Below are 21200 nucleotides of genomic sequence, written 5' to 3'. Positions count from 1 at the left end.
GGCTACAAGAAATGTCTTTGTTGCTGTCCCTGCAGTTCTCCAAGTACCATCCCATCTATTATGAAAGTAGGTGACACATCCATTTGAGTAACTGCGCATTCAGATAGCAATATTAAAATTCATCATCAACTTCTTCAAAATATTTTCCTGTTGACCTACTACATGCCAGCATGTTTATAGAAAAAAATGCACAATAACTGATATTATGAAAGGTGTTTGGGGTTTTTTGTGTGTGTAGTTTTTTGTTGGGTTTGTTTGTTTGTTTGTAGTTTTTGTTGTTTTTAAGGGACAGGATTGAAAGGGAAAATGGAAGGAATTATTTCCAGATTTCAAGGAAATTAAAATATGGGACTTCACTAGTGGCCCTTCTTTCTCTGAACAAAGATTTTTTTATCTCTGTTACAGCTCAGTTCTGCTAAGAAGCCCTTTATTTCAACACATTTCTGTGCAAGAACATGGTTCTCCAAAGAGCTAGTGATTGAGCTGTTGACTTTTTCAAAAAAAATAAAGCTATTTCACAGTCCCCCTGAGATTTAGGATTTTACTGGTCTCCTAGTTCTCTTGTATTTCTCTGTTACCTAGACAGGAGATACTTAGATTTTTAACACAAATGAACTGGAAATATAAATTCATGGTAACCACAGACATTTAGAACTCAAGTTAGAAAACTTGCAAATGTTATCTTCTTGACTGATGACAGCAGCCCGTCAGAAAAGTACGACCATAAGTAAAAAACAAACATTAACTTGTGGGGTAAAGCAGACAGTTTAGCTCTACCAAAACCATGCAAATTCTACCCTAATATAATAAACATTCTATAGGTTGACTGAACACATCTGAAATTAATATTCAAAAGAAAAAAAATCTCAAAATAGACTCAATTAAAATATATTACAATAATCATAAATGCTTTAAAATAAATACACATTATGTTTATCCCTTTCCACTCAACAGTAATTGGCGCAAAGAATACACTTTTGTTTTTCTCTGTGCTGTACAATCCCCCACTCTGTTCCATTTCAATCTAAATGACACATATGACAATATTAAATAAATGTAACATTTTGATTGACAATCCAGTATAACTGGCATTATAGAGATGGATGAGTGAGTGGATGGATGGGTAGCTTTTCTTAGGCAATCCAGCCCTCATGGAAAGGGAAACAAGGACTGGCAAGTGAAATACAGAGTTTATTCAACTGCTTGCTTAAGGGACAAATTATGTGCAGCCTACATAGTACCACCAGTGGCAAGAAGTGATGGCAGGAGATAAACTGGAAATTTAGGATTATTCATTTCTGTGGAATGAATTAAAAAAACACCAAAACAAGGTTAATAAAATTCACTGTCTGTTTAAAATTAATTAGAAATTTCTTCAAAGTGACTCTGAAGTAAAACTATTTTGATTCCTAAAAGGAAGAGAAATCGAAAATATTTCCTAAAAAAACACTGTCCTGGTTCAAAAGACTAAAGTTTAAATCGCTTCAGTGCACGGTTTCAGTTTGAACTTAACACTGCCCTCTTGTGCTTCTGCCTTAAAATAAATTTTCCTTTACAACACAAGGTATATGAAAACCAGAAGTCAGTTATAGACAGAAATGCAGTCAGTAAGTGGGGTTTGATTTTTTTTTAGTTTGATTTTTTTTAAAAAAGGTTAAATGAAATAAAATTAATTTGAACAAAAATATTTCAGTTGTTTTAAAAGTTGCCATGTCAATCTCTAGTATGGTGTTCCTATAATACTGTACAAAAAAAAATAATATTGGTTACTAGTTTTGTCTCAGTTAAAATTTCTTATAAATTCCTGAAATAAGTTTCTGCAATTTTTCTAGTCTACTTACTCTTTGGACTAAGATTACTTAAGTTTTCCATATGTGTCAAGACTAGCATAACAAAACACAAACAACAAATGCCATTTGAGAAATAAAACAGCCCTAGCATTCAGGCACAGGATAAAATGACTGGCATGAAAGAAAACATGCATGTCATTATTTCCATTTTACGAGCAGGTTTTGCACCATTCTGCAGGTTGCACATTAGCCACACTGTAGTGAAACATATCCTGAGAATCTTAATTTCAAAGAGGATTAGGCCTGATCTGCTTTTCACTTTCATCAATGCTATACACATCCCAAGTCTAACACAATAAATGAATGGACAGCTAATGCAGAATGGTTTCAAGAAAGACTAGTTTCCTGTAATTTTGCCCTTAAAACCAGCAGTACCAGCAGAAACTGTCAGAGTATACTCTTTCCAGTAATATATCTGTGACAACTGAAATATATCTTCGCAAAGCACAAACCATGTACATTTCCACCTTCATCGTCTTTTCCTCCAACTTAAAAGAAAAAAAACCCAAAACCTAAACAAATATAAACTCCCAAGATTTAAAAAAAAATAAAAATTTAAACAACAGCATACACTTCATGTCAGTGAACATATATCTCCTAATAACCTTGTGCAACTCTTCTCACTGATGTAAAATTTCATGTATCAGTGACGTAACTAAATAATATCCAATACATACAAAATGATACACAGACCAGATGTTCAGTGCTGGTCTGTCTGTTAAAGTACTCACTACTCAAAAAGAAGCAGCAATTTGCAGGTGGCAAAAGTTGGTATTTGATATACTGCAATTCTCCTGTCTTCACAAGAATGCAAAATAGGAAGAACCATGGAAGGTGCATGTTAGGCGAGTGACTGCAACGCTACCTGGTTCAGGCAACACTTCAGTCCCTGTAAAAATCCTCTCCAGTATAATCTAGCCTGTCTGGTCATTTTCTGCCCACTACATCCCCAAGATTATGGAACTGATAAGCGATGTGCAGCCACTGTAATTTGAAACATCTGACATCCATAAGACTATATATATATATGTACCCTATATATATAATTACACAGACACATATGTATGCACACAGATGTGTTTAGGTAAAAGAAATGTATGTATGTCCTGCAGGTCAGTCTTTGAGGCTGCTTGGTTTTTGTAACTAAAGTAACCCCCACATGAACTCAGGTTGCTGATATAGCAGTAAAAGCTGCAAACAGAACGAAATTTATCACAATGTTCTTACAGAGTACTGCAAGGTTATCAGTGAAACATCTGATACATAGTTTCATTTGTACATGTAAACAAATAACATCTGTAAATTTCTGCAGCCATTCAGAGGTCTGCTGTGTTGATACATTCCAAACATGCTATATGTGCCTCAGTCTGTTCATTTGATTATCTAGCATTTTATTAAATGAGTTCCTGGTAATAATATTAACTGTGACTTACCCTGGCATCGGTCCATTTCCAGAAAGACTATAAACTTGACGAGGATTTAAAAGGTACTGAAATTTTCTATAAATTCTGAAGAGGTAAAAGAGACAAGGGCAAAATATTTACTTGCATGTTTGGATTTTTTTTTAAAGCTACTAGTGAAAGAATTAAAGAAGTTAACACATACTATAATTATTTGAATTGCAGGATCTCATTTATACAAAAAAAAATCACATATTTGAACACAGCAATTATATTTCATACATACAGTGTATTGTGGGCATAAAATTGAGACAGAAGTGCTACAAAGCTACCTACAATTCAAACTCTGTATATAGACAGAAAAAAAAAAAAGTTGGGTAAGGAGGTATGATGATACAAGAAAAGGTGAATAAAAAAAGCATTTCGAAGAGCATGTTGGTTTCTATTAAAGTAACTCCATGGTAAAGGAGAGATTTATTCCTGAAATTTATTGCTAACACAAAATTACAAGTATAATTAATTGCAAAAGCAAATTTGCTTTGCCACCTACCAAAAGCATCCCCATAGGTTGAACATTCTGAGAAAGCAAATCTATTGTCAACTACATCTCCTTTGGATTATTTTTGAATGGGAAGAAAACGAAAAAGATTCAAACCCATTGTTTTACTTAAATTACACGTATTTTTAAATTATCTGATTAATAGGAAGCCATTGATTCATACAGCAAGAAAAGCATTGTCCTGCCACATAAGGGATCCCACTTGCTGTCCCACCCCCAGCAAATATTTCTTTAAATGGCAGAATATTGCAAAAACTGTAACTTTATCAATTGGAGGTTACCTGTCCTAGAAGTACGACAAACATTTTGTTTCTTCATTACAAATATTAGAAATGTAATTTCCTACATTGACTATAACGTGGTAGCCGCTTCACTTACGTAGAAACAAAAAAGTACATGAAGGAGCTGGAGCTCCCAATACATATTTGGGACCTATGACAATAGTTTAAATTATAAACCCCTATTTCTTGCTTTTAATTTTAATGTTTATGTCCTTAAGTTAATTAATATTTTAATGTTTTTAAGAAAGCATTCCTTTTTCCACTGAAATTTCTCTTCCTTTCTCTTTACTGCCTCAAATAAAATAGAAGCATAATCAGAGCTGAATTTTAGGTTAAAATGTCCACGTTTTCAAATTCAGCAAAATAAAACTGTCTAGACACAATCTATGTGCACATTGATGATTTTTTTTTTCTTTCCTTAATAGTAATGCATAATTTATCAGGCTAGGTGGAAGACAAAGGTGTAAGAATACTGAATACAAACAAATTTATAATTATCTCTAAAATTGCCAAATTGGAACATTTTCTTAACTTCTCAATTATTTAGTGATATCAGCTTCTTCATAAAGCATTGTATTCAAACATACTCACACAATCTATTCCTGATGCCATTCCTGACAGAAAAGTCAATGTGAAATGACTGGTTTCACTTTGCAAGCACGCACACATCATTGTCAATGGTTGTGACGACGACTAAATCAGACATTTGACAGTGGATTTACAACACAGTGTATTTCCATTTCATTTGCAGCATCTGACCAATGTAAAAGAATCCTATTTTTAATTTTCTAATTAGTATGTGTAAATTGCTTCTCACTGACATATAGGATTTAACCTGGTTAAAGGTGCAGCTAATTTAATTTGTGTAGCTGACCATAAGGTCATGTATTGTTATAAAAGTCCCAAAGGCTTAATGGTTATTTGCCTAAAAATTTGGCGCTACAAAACATATTAGCCATTACCTACACTCACAATACTGTTGTCAGGTATCAGTGAAACGCTATAAAAGCCTTCATAATAAAGAGGGAGGTAAGTATCTCTAGCCAAAGCCCAGAAGTCCACCTGCAATAATGAAGAGAGTACATTGAATCCTGCTTGATTCACTGCATGTCATTCATAGGTACTAGTCAAACATCAATGCCAGATGATCATTCCATAATGACTCACTGCAAATGACACATCATGCTTTAAGTTATTATAGCATATTTATGTATGCCAGTCTGTGTAAAATCCATAACTTGATGGTTCATTTCCATTCATACATTCTCCAAAAAAGAGGAAGAAACTGTCTGTAACTGCTTGCCTTCACACTAAACTGTAACTAGACCTAACAGTGTGACACATGCAAGACACGGAAATGGACAGTAATTTAGTCTTCCAGCTTTATACCTACATTACCAAACAGCCTATTGACACTGACATGTCTCTGAACATCTTGCTTCTGCATGTAAGGAAGGAATTGGACATGGTTTCCTTGTGACTGGAGATTTGTGCAAAGTCATGAGGCAGTGTAGTGGGTAATGCCTCAAAAGACAGCTTTTTGTGATAGAGTACAATTTCATGAACAAAGTCAGTGCATGAAATTTCCTCTTGTCCTCACCACCTCCAGCTGCTTCTTACCACACAACACAGTTTATCAACAAACAGTTGTGCTTCTGTAACTGTTGGCAAGGTTATTCGGTGATCTGAAAAACTAAACAGATTCAATTCAAAATACAAATCCTCGGAAAAGTTTCTCCATTGTCATTTTTTCCCTTCATTGAAATCATGTCTGTGATCTCATATGAACCTCAAAATAGCTACACTAGCATAACTGAGGAGGCAGGAAATTACAGCAGGTGTAGCCAAGAGGGCTGGGATCACCTTTAAACAGCTCTGCTGCTGAAGAAAATATTCTTGAGTGCACCTTGGGCCGAGTTACACTGAGCTATCTTCTGAAGTTGTAAGAACATTACTTTAGAGAGATAAAAGACAGACAGAAACCCATTGGCAATTCAAAATTGGAAGTAAAGTTGACCACACTGGGGAAGAAGTTGGCCATAGCAGTGCCTTGTGCCAACTCAGGGATGCATCTACAGTCATCTGGGGGGTGACACCTCAAGATGTGGTCGGTATAGGCTTAATCTAACCCTAATGGCAGAGAAAAAAGAAGCCAAGGATTCCTCTCCAAAAGTAAAAGAATGTTAGTGATCTTCTCTCCTAGACATACATTTGAAAAAGATCATTTGAAACTACTTCTACATTTTGTCTCAATGCTAAATTAAAGCCAGATTAATCAGAGGGTAGAAGGGAAGAGCTACTCTGAACCAAAGTTACTTGAAAACAACAAAGGTCAAATATATCATCGACCTGTACTGCACAAACACTGAACGTGGAGTCAGCAGGAAACGTCAGTGTAAGGAAGCTGATCTCCAGTGCATCCAACCGCACATTTGTCAAGGAAACAATTGTTTAAACTCACCTGCTGGTCAGAAAAATAAATTGGAAAATGGGGAAGTGGAAAACAAAGTAATGAGTATGGCAAAACAACAGCATGATTTAGAAGTACTCTTATGTGAGGAGCATTACCCTTAACAATAGTCTTTAGAAGCACTACATGCTTGTTGTATATTCTTCCTGTTGAAAGAAACTGTTTTGTCAATGATGTACTAAATATATACATTCTATTCACAGATTATTAAAAGCTGTTGTCTTGATTAGTCAGATCTTTAACACCAACATACAGGATTGTTAGCTCTAGGATGAAATGGATGTACTGCAATTTTTTTCTGATTAAATTAACCACACCTGTCCATTTTATGCACAATAACTGAAAATATGTTACAGTGTGACATAGCCTGAGGAAGATACCTGACTGGGTTTGCTGAACTCCTATCCAATCTCATGCTTAAATAAAATCTATTTTTGGTGTGCGAAAGGCTTAAAGCCATCAACTTTAATTCTAATTTGCTATTTTCTTCTTAATAAACATTGAATTATATTTTTGTTCTTTTTTATTATAAGCATATGTATTATCCATTGGACTAAATCATTTAAGTCCAAATGACTTTAAACACATTTATGTTTCAGGTGATGGGCAGTAAGTATTAATCTCTCCATTGAGAAGAAAGTATAACTGTGTTATTTTCATAGTTCTTTAATTTGTGATTCTATCTGAAAAACACGGTATTTATCACTACACATTTTGCAAAACTCTGGCTTTTTAACAGAACTGAAGTTTTAAAACGTATCGATAAGGTAATTAGATAGGGTTGTAGAGAAAGTATTTTTGTGTTCTGAATGCCCTTTTTCTACATATCCATTTGTTTCCCACCACACCTCTGTTCCAACATTCAAAAACCAAAACTAAAGCACCTAACTTTTTTTTTACGTTAAAGTGATCCTCAGTTAATTTCCTTTGCATTTGAGAGATTTGAAAAAAAACTTGCAAAATGTTGACATTGATGACAGAGTATTATTGAGGGAGTACGTTTATTCAACTGGTTGTCAGATGGATGCATACACTCTCTCCAAGTCTAAGGGCAATGAAATGGGCTGGGTTACCATATGGCAGGGCATAAAATCTCATACAGGGAACTGTGGGAACACTGGAGTCTTGACAGTATCTGCAATAACCTTTCTGTGTTCAATGAAAGTCAATTAGAAATCATAACTTCATTCACCGTGATATCTCAAATAGAGAAAATCCTAAGTAAAGACTGAAGAATAACTTTCAGTAAAAGATCACCTTAATCTGAGGGAGTCAAGATAATGAAATTCTCATCTACAAAAATTAGTAGGCTGTGGTTTGGATATTTTTCCCCTCGCTGCTATGGAAATCTTACTTCTGTTACAGCCTATCCTCTAGTCCTAGCCTCTCAATACCTGACCAGGTCAGAAAATCGCAATAATCAAAAAGCCTGACTTGAATCACCATAACTGCACTTTACAAAGCCATTTATGTCTTTAAATGTTCTGTGATTTTACTTTTCACCACATATAACTGCCACAAAATTGGAGGGGGGGATATAGGATTCCTCTCCAGTTACTAACTGTAGAGCTGCCAGATAAAAACCAGAACAGTGAAAAAGTGAAATATTATTGTTCCCTGAAAATGTTTTAATCCCTTAGATTCAATCTTCAAGCTAATAAGCACTCTTAACATCTTTATGTTATAATTTTATTATGTCACTGGTATTGATATGAAACATTAACACCTAAAAGGCAGAAGGTAAACACCTCCTCATGAAACAGTCCCTATGTGGAAGAATACTCCTTTTTTAAGGTTTTTGAATCTAGTTTTAGAATTAGCCATGAGATATTACCTCCTGTTGGTGAATGACTTGAGATATGTCTACATGACTATGCAGTTGACCTTTTGATGTGCTCCTCGTAACACAGAAATATTGAGTGCAACCTTGATACATTAGTATGCAATTTAACATTTTATTTTGTGTAGCATCAAAGCCAATTTAAAAGGTTCTCATACTTCACTATACTCAGCTGCTGGTGGATGCTCTCATGCTATACACTTCATGGTGTAATGACACTTGTAGGTAACAGTGTTAGTGAAAGAAGCATGTATAAGGCATTCGGTTTTTAAATTCAAATCATTCCTGTGATCTGCTTGGCCTCAGTAACAGTTCATTAACATAGACTGAGAAGTGTCAGCCTGCAATACTGAATGGGAACAGGAATTTGGGAAGGGGATGAGGTTTTAAACTTGCTTTTACCCTGGAGAATATTTAACATTAAGCAACATCCCTCATGCATTAAGCCCATGCAGACAGTAACACTTGAGACCAGTTGTGAGCTGGGAGCTGAAAGCTGTGAAATAGCATTTCATTGAATTGTTTCTAGGTTATAGGTAATACGTAAGTGCAGGTCTCTAACCTGCCTCTCACCTACATAATTCCAGACTGGATCCCTGATCTACTCACTTCGTATCTGTACTACAAAAAAGTCAAGCTGAGTGCTAGTGCATGACCTTCCACAATGCCCCTAACTGCACAGAAGACCAGGGCTACCTCACACTACTACTGTGTCTGAAACACGAATGTTCAAGATGGCTCATACTGTTGTTTTGTGATTGCAAAGGCATGTTCTTGAAACTGTTTAGAATGAATCTTTTAAATCATTAACTGCCTTTGACACACCTAGCATTATTGACATTGCTGATATCTAGGTACACCAGTCCAGGGATTATATAAGCAGCTCCTAAATTATAACCTCTTCTCTCAGAAGTCTTCGAGTGCAGTTTTGGTTAAATGTTCTTCAGCTCTGGAAATTCCCCTAACAACTACTCTGCAGGATTTTGTCCCTTTGGTCAGTTTACTTTCAGGGACACTCTTTGAAAGAAGTGATCTAATGGAGGCAGTGGGGAAGAGGTAGGGAAAGCCGACCCACTGCAGTTTACTTGCTTGGTACCAAGCTTTAGAAACACGCTGGATCCCTCCTTTTGTGCTTTTGGGTACCCACATCACCCAGTATCCACAGGTGTCATCTTCAGCCTGATCTTGGCCAAAAGACCGTAACCTTTTTCAAGACTTGACAGATAAATTACAGCAGTGGTATTGTAAGCTAGGCTATAAAAATTTGGGGATTTACGTGATGATCAAAAATGGCCATATTGTTAGCACCTGTGATTCTGAAGTACACTGAAAAATCTGCTTGGGGGTAACTGATTCAGCATTTCTGCCTGAGTTTGATGGACAGAGGAGGAGAATGCTCCTTACCTCTGTTTTATCTATCATGCCTCTGATAAACACTAACATTTAAACATAAATTTAGGCATTTTAAATTTAAATCAATATAATTACTGATTTATATAAAATTAAGCATGTCTAAAGTTTGTGTGATTGGACTTTAATACTTCATCTAGATTGTTAGAATGCTTCCTATCTACAGAAATCAGGTTTCTTCACTGCAGGAAATCTTACAGAGAGGCTAGAGCGTCTACTCACTAAATCTTTGAAAGGCAAGTCATATATTAGAAAATGGAATACTGTTTCCAGTTTAAATTATTGGCCTGTCCCCATAATTATTACAGAGAGTAAAAGAAAACTGTTATAACTTCAAAGATGCAATGCAAAATATAGCAACTCACATCATGCAAATCACACAAAACCATACACTGAATATAGCTACTTTTTCTGATGTGAAATGAAACTGTTGTAAAGAAATCACTCTAGTTTTTAACTGCAGAATTTGTAACTATATGTTAGTGTGTACCTCTTCTAAACAGGGCAATGGGGTGTTCAAATGTGAGGCATAACAGTATAAAATAATAGATTTCTTTTCATATACAAACATTTCAACATTCATTTTTAAATGTATCACAGAGATCAGATTAGAGAGAGGAAAAAAAAGAGAAAATAAATCTTACCTTTCTCCTTGTTTCCCACCACTTTTAGGATTGACAAAAACTAAAAGTGGATGAGTGCCTGGAACTGGAGTGATCTAAAAGAAGGGAATAACACAGCCACTCATTAATGCTGTGTGTTGCATTCATTTTTTCCTATAGTAGACAGAAAACAAAAAGCTTAATGCAAACTCTATGTTATGCTATGTAATCCAGCTGGAAGCAATTCCATAATTTGCAATAATCCTCACTTCATTAATTTGCCACAAATTGCAAGTGACTTTTTTTTTTTTTAATGCTAGCTGTCTGTCTTACAGCTGTGATGCCATTTTAACCTATAATTCCATTGCAATATTGAGATATATAGGTTACATCCATCAATAGAGAAGAAAACTTTAAACGCAAGAAATGCATGACTGATTCTGACAGTAATTTCCTAAGGAAAAAGCTATGAAGCAACTGTATTTTGTAGTGAGAAATGACACTATACTATAAAGGTCAAATATAGCTATATAAAATTTTAAACTTGACAGAATATTTTTTTAATTTTTCTTTTAAATGACAGAAACCTGCAATATTTTATACAATATGAAATCACACACCTCTTAAAATGTAACAAACCTAACAACGATGAGTTCCTTTAAACACCTTAGAAAGCTGGAAAACTTCAAAAAGTAGAGGAGAAAACATGGAAAAAGGACAGGCCTGAGAAGAATGGAGAGGAGAATATACTGAAGGAAACAATGACTTCTTCCATGTTTTTTAATTCTTTTGTGCATGGAAAGTTTTACATGTTCACATTAATGTTTAGATTTACAAACTAACACCTTCCTTCAAAGCAATAGTGTTAGTCTGCACTTTCAGATACTTTAAGACATGCGTGTTCACTGCCTTTGCTCCATAGACTTTGAAGAACATAAAAAAATTACATCAGATGATCTCTAATATCTGTTTTTAAACCATAAAGTGATACTATTCTTATTAAAAAATATCACTCTTAGACATACAGCAATTCCAGAACGTTTAAAAGCATATTAAGAGTTCAAAGTCAACATCTCCAAAGTCACGCATTAACAACTTCAGAGGTGAAGCTTAGACTGTCTGTTTCAAAATGATACATTGAAAGCTCTTGCTCCAAATCCTTATTCATAATTCCTGAAATAACAAAATCTTTTCAGCTGAAGATTTCATAAAATGTAATATAAGGCAGCACCTGAGAAACATGGTAAACTAAGGAGACATATAGGCATTCTACAGACATAGACATATAATCCTATAGGCATCTAAAAGCACTTTTCTTCTAGGAAGTGTTAGGAACTGGTGTGTCACCTCCATCCTTAACTTTGCAAACAGTGGATCCAAATCAGTTCCAACATATTCAACAAATCAGAAAAAACTCCAGCAAACTCAGTGGAATTATACCTAGCATAAAACCAACCAAGTATCACATTCTGTCACAGTATATTGCTACAGTAAAGTGCTGTATGTTGAAACATACATCAAATTGCAGGATATAGTGAAGTTTGTCATATATTTAATTTTTATCTACTGTTTTAATCAATTTTAGTTATTTAGCCAATTCCTGTGATGTTTGTTCCTGTGAACTAAGTGTAAACCAATGGTGCTCATTGTGACAGAGATGGACTACCTACTGAAATCCCTTAGGACGCAGGTTAATTAATGAGACTCATCCTAGGGTTATACATGATCTATTACTTCCTCTAATTAGAAATAATAATCCTGATCATTATGCTGGTTAGCTAGAAAGAAGTAAGATGAATGTGCTTAACTATGATTAATTGTCTTTAAGTCGTGCAGATCTCCACTGCCACTAAGTTATCTGTTCACTGCTGTCTGATGGAAGGTAGGTTTGGTCTTGATACTTTTCTCAACAAAAGCTAAATGATGAACTTATTTCTATTTTAAATCTTTTATTTCAAAATTTAACCATATTATTACAAGTAGAAGGTTTAGGACCATCAAAAAAATCTAATAACCAGTTTGAATTCCACTCAATTCCAAAATAAGTTCCTTTCAACTAATTTCTTACAGCTTTTCCAAATCACTTTTCTAGATAAAGTAGATCTTTCCATATAACAATGCAACTAAAGATTTAGGCTAAATTTGTGAACATTTTCAAGCCTTGATCTAGCAATCTCCACGAAGTTATTGGACAAGTGACTTCTTAAAATAAAATTTAAAAAAAAAAGAAGTGGTTGACCAATTGTATATAGCTTCTCCCATACTGAAAACAGAGGTCTCACAGGAGTAGTGGAAGATTCACTGGGTACCTTTGATTTGTTATCTTGGGAACTTAAATCAAACAAATGCAATTAACATAATGATCAAGTTTTCTGAATAAAAAAGGTTCCAAAAAAGGTCACATAAATCCTTTTCTTGTTCTTTGAAATCACTGAAGATCGTATTAAAATGAGAGCATGCGAACAAAATCAGAGTATTAGAATAACAGTGGCATGCTTTGGCCAGATATGGGAGAATTAGAGCAGTATACTTTGATCAGCTACAGAAATTTTTTGCTCCAGACCATCGTTAGGCAAAATATTAACATTAATTACTAGTTATATTTGTGGAATCTTACATCTTTGTGGAAATGGTTGCAAATTTATACAATCAGTGAGTGAAAAAACCCTAAGTCTCACTAATCTCAGCCTATCACTGTGGTATCCTTCAAGATCCAGTCAGCCTTCACAATGATCAGGTTACAGTTACTGATACCGATCAAAAAGTTAATAGTTGGTGCTAAGATGGATTCCTGTTACTTCAAATCAATTTTATCCAACAGAGAAAAACCAAAGACCACAGTATAATCAGCAAATTAGCGTCATCACTGCGGAATTATTTCTAACGTTACCACTGTGATTACCATTATTACTTCATGCACCACATTATAGATGTGGCATTACAGAACTATGCCAAGCACTTCAGAAAACACCTTAAATTCATTCAATAATTATTCTATCATCTTAGTCTTCACTCTTTCTTTCTCTCTCTCCTTCTCAAGCAATAATAAATAAAAGTAAAGATGAATTCTAGGCTTTGGATTCATCACAGAAAGAGAAGACAAAACAAGTTTTGGATCATACTAACAAACTTACAGAAAAACTTATGCTATAACAATCTGAAAGCAGAAATTTTAATAATTTAAGGTTGTGTGTGCAGGAGTCGGTGGTGCTAGGAGTTTACTATTTTGAACAGACGAGGCATTATATATCCCAGGCACCGTATCCCATGAGTGGGAAATAGAGACTTAAGAAATACCTGAAAATATGCTATGAGCATAAGGAATCTAATGCTTAGGGTAAAACCAAAATTCATAATGATATATAGCGCTGCTACCAAAAGGAGATGCCAGAGATGCTCCTCTATCTAGAGCAGTTGGACTCACTGGAATTGCACAGATATCACGCAAGTGTTAGAAAACTCTGTGTGCTTCCTCTAGCACCAGTTCACCAGTTTATTAGGACAACTCTTCACACTGTCACTGATGAGACAGAACTTGAGTTTTCTGTCAATTAATACTCTAGCCCTTTTGCTTCATGCTCTATCTATCATGGATGATCTGGATAGCAATGCAGCCTGTGAGGATTGTAAGTACAGGAAGAGAACTTTGAAAGCCATGGGTAATGATCACTGTAATATTCTACTAGACCATCAATGGAGCAACCATGTGACTGCATAGGTTTTAAGATTTGGGGTTTTTTCCTTTTTCTTTTTTTTTTTTCCTTTGGGTTGTCATAACAAGAATGTATAACTAACCTAAAAAGATGAAACAATGAAATAAGCCTTTCTAGCCTGACACAATAAGGTATATAATGAAATAATTACAAGGTTTACAGGATTTGATATTTGGTAATGGAATCTTTTACATTTTACTGAACCTCAATTGCAACACATCAGAACAGTCTACTATGTATATCAAATGATTATCACATTATTATCATGATGATTATTTAAGTCCTGAGGAAATAAAGAAGCAGCACCACATATGTGAACGTCATATATGTGAACATTGACTTAAAACTACTCAATCAAAAGAAGTCAAGCAGTCCAGGCAGAACTTCTGGCATGCCTCTAAGTAATCTTCCAAAAATAACATTCACTCATCACACACATAGGTTTTTCTTTCAAGTAGAAAAAACTTCCATTTTTATTCTAGATATCGCTATTAGTGAAACCACCTTGCTTCTCTCCACTCTTAATTTTGATGTATCAAATACTCTACTTGGAAATACCTGGACAAATAATATCATTGAAGTTTATTCATCTATTATTAATAGGCCCAAATGAGAATAGTGAACAGTTATCAAGACATAGACTCGGCTTTGTACTGTAAATTCACACAGCGGTGCATGACAGATACTAAAACAATCAAGTTCAGCTTCACATCACAATACAAGTGGTTTAGAGCTAGTTTTCCCTCCCTCTTAATCTCTTGGGAAATCCTACCAATCCCATGAGAACCAGATCTGCACCACAGGATTCCTGTACAGATGGAAGAATTTGCCATATTATTTTTAAATATGTAAATGTGAAATATTAGAAGAGTGAATGTCTAGCAAACATTTCATTTTAAAGATTGCTCACTCTATCATTGTCTTGATACATCTAGAAGTATCATCTCCTTACAATTAAAATAACAATAATCACACCTGAAGACCTTGTCCATCTACGGTGACGGAATTTGCTCTTTGCATTTTGTTCCGTTCTCCTAGTTTGTTCATTTGCTGTGGGCAACTCTTTTCTTTTTTCACTGTTGCCTGTCTTTCCTTGAAAAAAAGAAGAGAAAAGGAGAAAATGGAACATTTTAAAACATAATATAATGCTATAAAACTGTAACTGAGACTATGCCTCCACGAAGTTGTTTTTTGACTAGAGAGTAATGTCAGATTCTGCTTTAATGAAAATGAGATCTCAGTCAAGTTATTACACAATGTCTGGACACTTAACATAACATCTATCTATGTGCCTGGACATTCCATAATGACTAGGCAATAGATGGATGAAAAGTGTGCAGTCACAACACAAATTAATGCAATGATGTGAAAAAATAATCTGACATTGCCAGGATGGCATTCTGAAACTTGAAAGCCAATCATACAAAATACTTGCTTGTTTAATAAGCACATTGATAAGAGATCAGTCATTTATGAAAATTTCATCCTAACTGCTAGCAAAGGTTGGATGTTTCTTTACCACTTTGGCAAAATAAACCTGTTCTAAATGTACCATAATCAATTGGCTGAGTGGCTTTCTATAAAGTATGTATTTTGTATCAGAAAGAAACCAGAATCTACATCAAATTCTAAGTCATTGGCACTTTTTGATGCTGATAGCACAATCAGATGGTTATTTGAAAGAGGAAAGCTCAGATGTATGTTGCTGTAATCATATTTTCAACTGTTGTCAGGTCATTTCAGAGAACTCTGAATGAAAAAAAAAAAAAAGTAAAAAAAGTCCTTGCTCTTTGTATCTCATTTATCCTATTTATAGACTGCACCCAGCATGTCCTTTTAGGTTGTCCAAAAATGCACCATAAATTAAGACAGCAGATGTTTATCAAATAGAATCAGTGTCCCCAATCCCGACTGCACCCCAGTCACTTTCCTCACTTCAGAAGTGCAAGGAGGCTTTAAACTAGTCAGGGGAATGGGCTGGCACAAAGCTGCTGCACTAGAAAGGAGCATGAAGGACACTGTTGCACCCCCTGCAACTGCACTCAGTAAGCAGTTCATTAAATGTTACCATTTACGTTCCATACCAGGCCAAACCCATCTCTGTGGTACCTCTGATAAAGCCTTAGGGATTGCACTAGCAATTAATCCATGCCACGCTTTCTGGAGCAGTTTAAACTGGGAAGAAACATTGACACAGATTTTCTGGCAGGAAGGCAGCAACTCCCAGCTTAATACAGTGTGTTCCCACTATTACTGTAACACAGATGCGGACCATCACTGTTTTTATACCATCTTTGGTTTCCTTAAATTTGGGAGACTGACATAGCCTCAATCTAGTCCTGATGCAAGTAGTGGTCCAAGTCATCCCAGGCTGCTTTGGGCAGCCAAGTGCTTTCGGGAACTGTAGCAATCTGATCACATTTCCTATAAAAGGACTGACAAACCTATGCCACAGAAAAAACCCAAACAAACGGGACTCTACACTACTTCCAACATGCAGTGTGATTCCTAAGAAGTTAGTTAACTTAGCTCTTGGATGCTTTGAGTGAGTAACTTGATCAGTTCAAGAGGAGGTCCAAGAGTGTAGACTACAATATCACTGCTTTAAACAGAAAACAGGAAAAGCAGTCAGAGCTATTCATCTCAGCCCTAACCTTTAAAACACAGACAAGCACTGTCCATATCACTGCCTAAGAAATCATTGATTCTGCACTTCTTTATTTGATGATTTTTTTCTGAAACTAGAACTAGGATGAGGCATCCACACAGAATAAAATTGGTGAACTAACACAAAACATTAATGCACAATGGTATTGGTTAGTGCCAAGGACACATAGTAAGAAACTTCAGGATGAAGGAAGCTTCATACTTCATTGCATATGTAAGCAGCAGCTTTGGGGCTTTAAACAACTTTGCAAATAACTACCCTTAAAAGTCACTACATTTTATAAGAAGTAAGCATACCCTGTTAAATGACATTTTATATTACAGCCAAATCTGGCTGTTGGATATTGCAACATCTTCAAAAAATGAAATCAGATGTCAGTAATGCAGACACACAGCTAGTAAAAAACCCTGATTTTTAACAAAAATCAGAGACGGAGAGCAAATTTTAAAAGTCCAGAAAAATGTTAAGCTAAACAACATATTTGTGATAGTTCCAAGAAAAAGGTAACAGAAAGAACAGATTCAGCACAATGAGTATGCACATTTAGAGAGGTTAAAAAATACTGTTCAAAAGAGGCCTACTTAGAAAGTGTGGCACTAAAAATCTTCTTGCATATATCATGCTACTACTTAGAGGAAAAGTATTTATATACTGCTGAGAACTGTCTTTACATAAAGGATGTTTACCACAGTGCCCAAACCTGCTGTTATCAATCATTTACCAGCAAAATGCAGTAACAATTACCTCAAGTAAAGTTTTGGATATCGTTTTTTTTTTTATTCCAGCATAATACAGATAGCAGCAAATAGCCTCAGCTGGCCCTGGCCCTATGACTGCTGCATCAGCAGCATTCCTTCTCCAATTTATATTACCTGTCCCATAAGCAAAACAATTACTTGACTCTCAAAGACAGCTCATCCTAAGCAGTGACTACACAAGATCAGGCCATACACCTCACACAATATAAAGGAAAAACTATATTAATGAAACAAAATTGTATAAAGTGTTATTAAAAAATAAAATATGGTACTTGACCTCATTATCATTGAAGGTCTAATCCTTTCAATGATGATTTTTGAAGAAAGTACAAATGAAGTATTTTGTATCACCCATCTTATATGCATGTGATACCACAATACATGTCACCACGTGTACCAATAGTGCTCTCTGAAACATTTCTGAAGAAGCTGATAAGAGATTCTGATTTTCCACACTATGATTTTAGATGTGTGTCATACTAGTAAGGATCTGAGTTACAGTTTGTATGAAATAACATAATGTGTATCTTAATTCTACTAAATAAATCTATTAATGGAACACAAAAAGATTTACCATTTTATTAAAAAAAAAATCTTTTTTAAATATTCTTGCACAGGTACTTTTTTTATATTTAAAATAGAAAGCTGGCTTTCTAATCCAGTTGTTCGTGACTGTTTGAATAACTTTCAGGAACTCTAACATTGCTAAACTATCCAAGAGTGTCGGAAACTAAACAGTGTCATTTTTTTAATGAGATAATATCAGTTTAATAAAATCTCCTGTGGATAATAGCCTAAAAATTCCAGCAATGTTAAGACAAATTTGACATGCATTGAGTAAATGGTTTTACAAAATGCAAAAATTTATTTTTCAAGGTAAGAAATGTTGCTACAACAGTTGTGCTGTATTAATATCTTGTTAATTAAAGCATACAAAATGATAAATGTATCTGTGAACCATTTTGTTTAGTGGACATGCATGAGGTTGATAGAGATACTGAATACAACATTTTAAAAGCTATTGTACATTTTGATGGCTCAAAGAATCAAGCTTTTCTGTTCTTTTGGTATGTGCCAGAGCACATATCCTTCAAAACAGTACTTACCACAACAAAAATTTTTCCACCCATTTTTGCACCTCTCATGCCTTCTTTTCTCCCCTTGAACTCCCACTTTGAAGTCAATATCCATCAACTGGAGCTACCATTCAGTATTGCTCCAGAGAGATCATTGTTGGATAAGAACTATTCAATTGTATCTATCCCTTATTCATCCAAATAAGAAAAAAGAATTGATAACTAAGACAGGGCCTTTCAAATGACAACACAGAATACCACGTTTAGATTTTTAGTTCAGCCCCAAAATGCACTTTTAATAGCAAGAAGAATGTACAATATCATGATCCGTTAGTACTCGTGCGTACATGGATGCCTCCTGTTACGCACCTCAGGGAGCAAACCTCCTAAAGTGGGTAGCGTCTGTTGGAAAAAGAGAATGTTAGGCTGCAACACCGAACAGCTGGGATGGCAAGGGGCATGGCGAGAGCACTCACGAGGAACGTTACCTTGCAGCAGTTGTACTTAACAACAAATGTACACAGCGCTTTTGTACACACTTGCACAACTGTACTCCCCCAATGTTTTGGCTGTCATATTATATAATTTATTTTCTGGGAAGTATGTGTAGGATCATTTTATCACCAGCTAAAAATATTAGAAAACCTGAGGACTACATTCTTTCGAATAATAAAAAGAGCTACTTGATACCTGGGGAGTATTCTTTTTATCTTCCCAGTCTTTGAATATTCATCCAAAGCAAGGAATCTTATTTAAAAAGCTTTCTTCTACAATTGACAAGCTATACAACGTTCATACTCAAAAAGTATTTCTACTCTTTCTTTATATAGAGGTACAGTCTTTTCCTTTACACAAAACACCAACATTGAGAAATATCACACTCTATCATAGCTGTTAAAAAAACCCAGATAAGTAACTAAAGGCTTATTAAAAAGTTACCTCTACATTTTAACTGCTGACACAGAATCCACTGCCAATGAAGCAAAAATTGCTTTTTCTCACCTTGTCTCTTAATCGATACGTGCAAATCTATTTTTCTGGATTATTTCTTAGCTGAGATTATTTAAAAACATGTATTTTATACATTAAACAAAAACTTATTTATACATTAAATAGGATTGTAAAGTCATTAGTGAATGGTTAACACCATTACAAAGTTTGTCAAGTAACTACTGAACACTTGAGATTCCTTCTGTATGATAATTACTTCTTTTATGCTACACACATTCAGATGAGGCATACACCCTACAGCCCAGCTTGAGGATGGGAGTGTATAAGGAGTGAACCAAATTCTATGTTAATATGCATAAACTGAAACAGTTATTAAAAATATATCTTATTTCAGAAGTCTGAAACTTGAAAGATATTTATCAGGGGAATCTGGTCATGGAAGATCAGATGGAATTCACGCAATAGTGTGTAAAGGTGTCCTCAAATGTTTGAAAGATGAAGGCCATGGAAGTTTAAATATGTGACTTGAATACCAAAGTGATGCTTTGGGTTTTTTAAAGAAATTTGGAGGAAGGTTGATCCATGATTCCTTATATTTTGGTTAATGACATGGGAATCTCCAAGGATGCAAAATCCGTGCTTTAATATGCAATGAAATACTAGAATAGGTACTCCTAGACTGTCATTTTGTAAACCTATGTGGTACTCAAGACCTTGCTCACAAAAATTCCATTCCATGCAATTTCTGTCTGTAGTTACACAGTAACAAAAGAGAATCAAAGATTCAGATGCCCTGAAAACTACAAAAACCCCACCACCACTACCCCAAAACCTTGGGGATCAATCTATCTGTAATATCTATTACATATCACATCCAACTCACTATGACATGCTAAAATATTTTCAAAACTTACTTTATAAAATTTTCTCCACATTTCCAGCTCTAACCCTGCGTACATACTAAGCAGACGGGGCCAATATTGGGACACCACATCATGCTGCCTTGAAAGCTCATAGAGCTGTAGCACAATACCCAGCTCTACATCCATGGGCCTGAAGCTAAGTGTCATCCTGTGGACAAGATTAGCAACCAGTTCACTAGCAAAAATACTGTCCAGTGAGCTGCACATGCCCATACTATAAAGGAAAGGTAATGCTTCTAAATTATTGGAGAGATGTCTTGATGACAAATATTTGTAGCTAAGAAAAAAAAAAATCATCACATTATGTCAACCAGAAGGAGGTATTTGGTCACCCATATTACTAGTAGCCAAAATATATGGAATGGAGACGATGTCATTCGAGAATACCTTCCAAAATACCTGTTCAGACTGTTCTGAACAAGGAATCACTACATGATAACTTTATATATATACTTTGTGCTAATTGTTTAATATGTCTTTATAAATATGTAAAGATTTACACATCAAAATCACAATAAAGTATTTCTCATTTAGCATGTTGGCCTTAGTTCATTCAGCTGGCTGAAGATAACTTCCTTACATCTTGCACCCATTCAATATATGCATCAACATGCACCAACTGTAGGGCCCAAGACTTTTAGTTTAACCTGCAACGTAAAATGAAGCTGAGCTATAGCAAGTAATTATATACATCATCCA

General features: G+C 35.1%; 1 protein-coding gene across 5 annotated transcripts in view; it reads right to left on the bottom strand.

Moving 5' to 3' along the window:
* DGKB (diacylglycerol kinase beta) overlaps nt 1–21200 on the bottom strand; it is a 364064-nt gene that overhangs the window by 218416 nt on the left and 124448 nt on the right. For 3 of the 5 annotated variants that reach the window (XM_075746081.1, XM_075746080.1, XM_075746085.1), the window contains 4 exons: nt 18997–19029; nt 15101–15217; nt 10455–10528; nt 3284–3358 (listed from right to left, as the gene is read on the bottom strand). In XM_075746081.1, coding sequence (XP_075602196.1) covers nt 3284–3358; nt 10455–10528; nt 15101–15217; nt 18997–19029 — 299 coding nt within the window. The remainder of the gene's footprint in view (nt 1–3283; nt 3359–10454; nt 10529–15100; nt 15218–18996; nt 19030–21200) is intronic. The other 2 variants (XM_075746082.1, XM_075746083.1) reach the window with 1 other exon arrangement.

This window comes from Balearica regulorum, chromosome 2 (genome assembly GCF_011004875.1).
Source record: "Balearica regulorum gibbericeps isolate bBalReg1 chromosome 2, bBalReg1.pri, whole genome shotgun sequence".
NCBI lineage: Eukaryota > Metazoa > Chordata > Aves > Gruiformes > Gruidae > Balearica > Balearica regulorum.
Note: the sequence above shows the minus strand (reverse complement) of the source record. Positions and strands in the feature narration are given on the sequence as shown.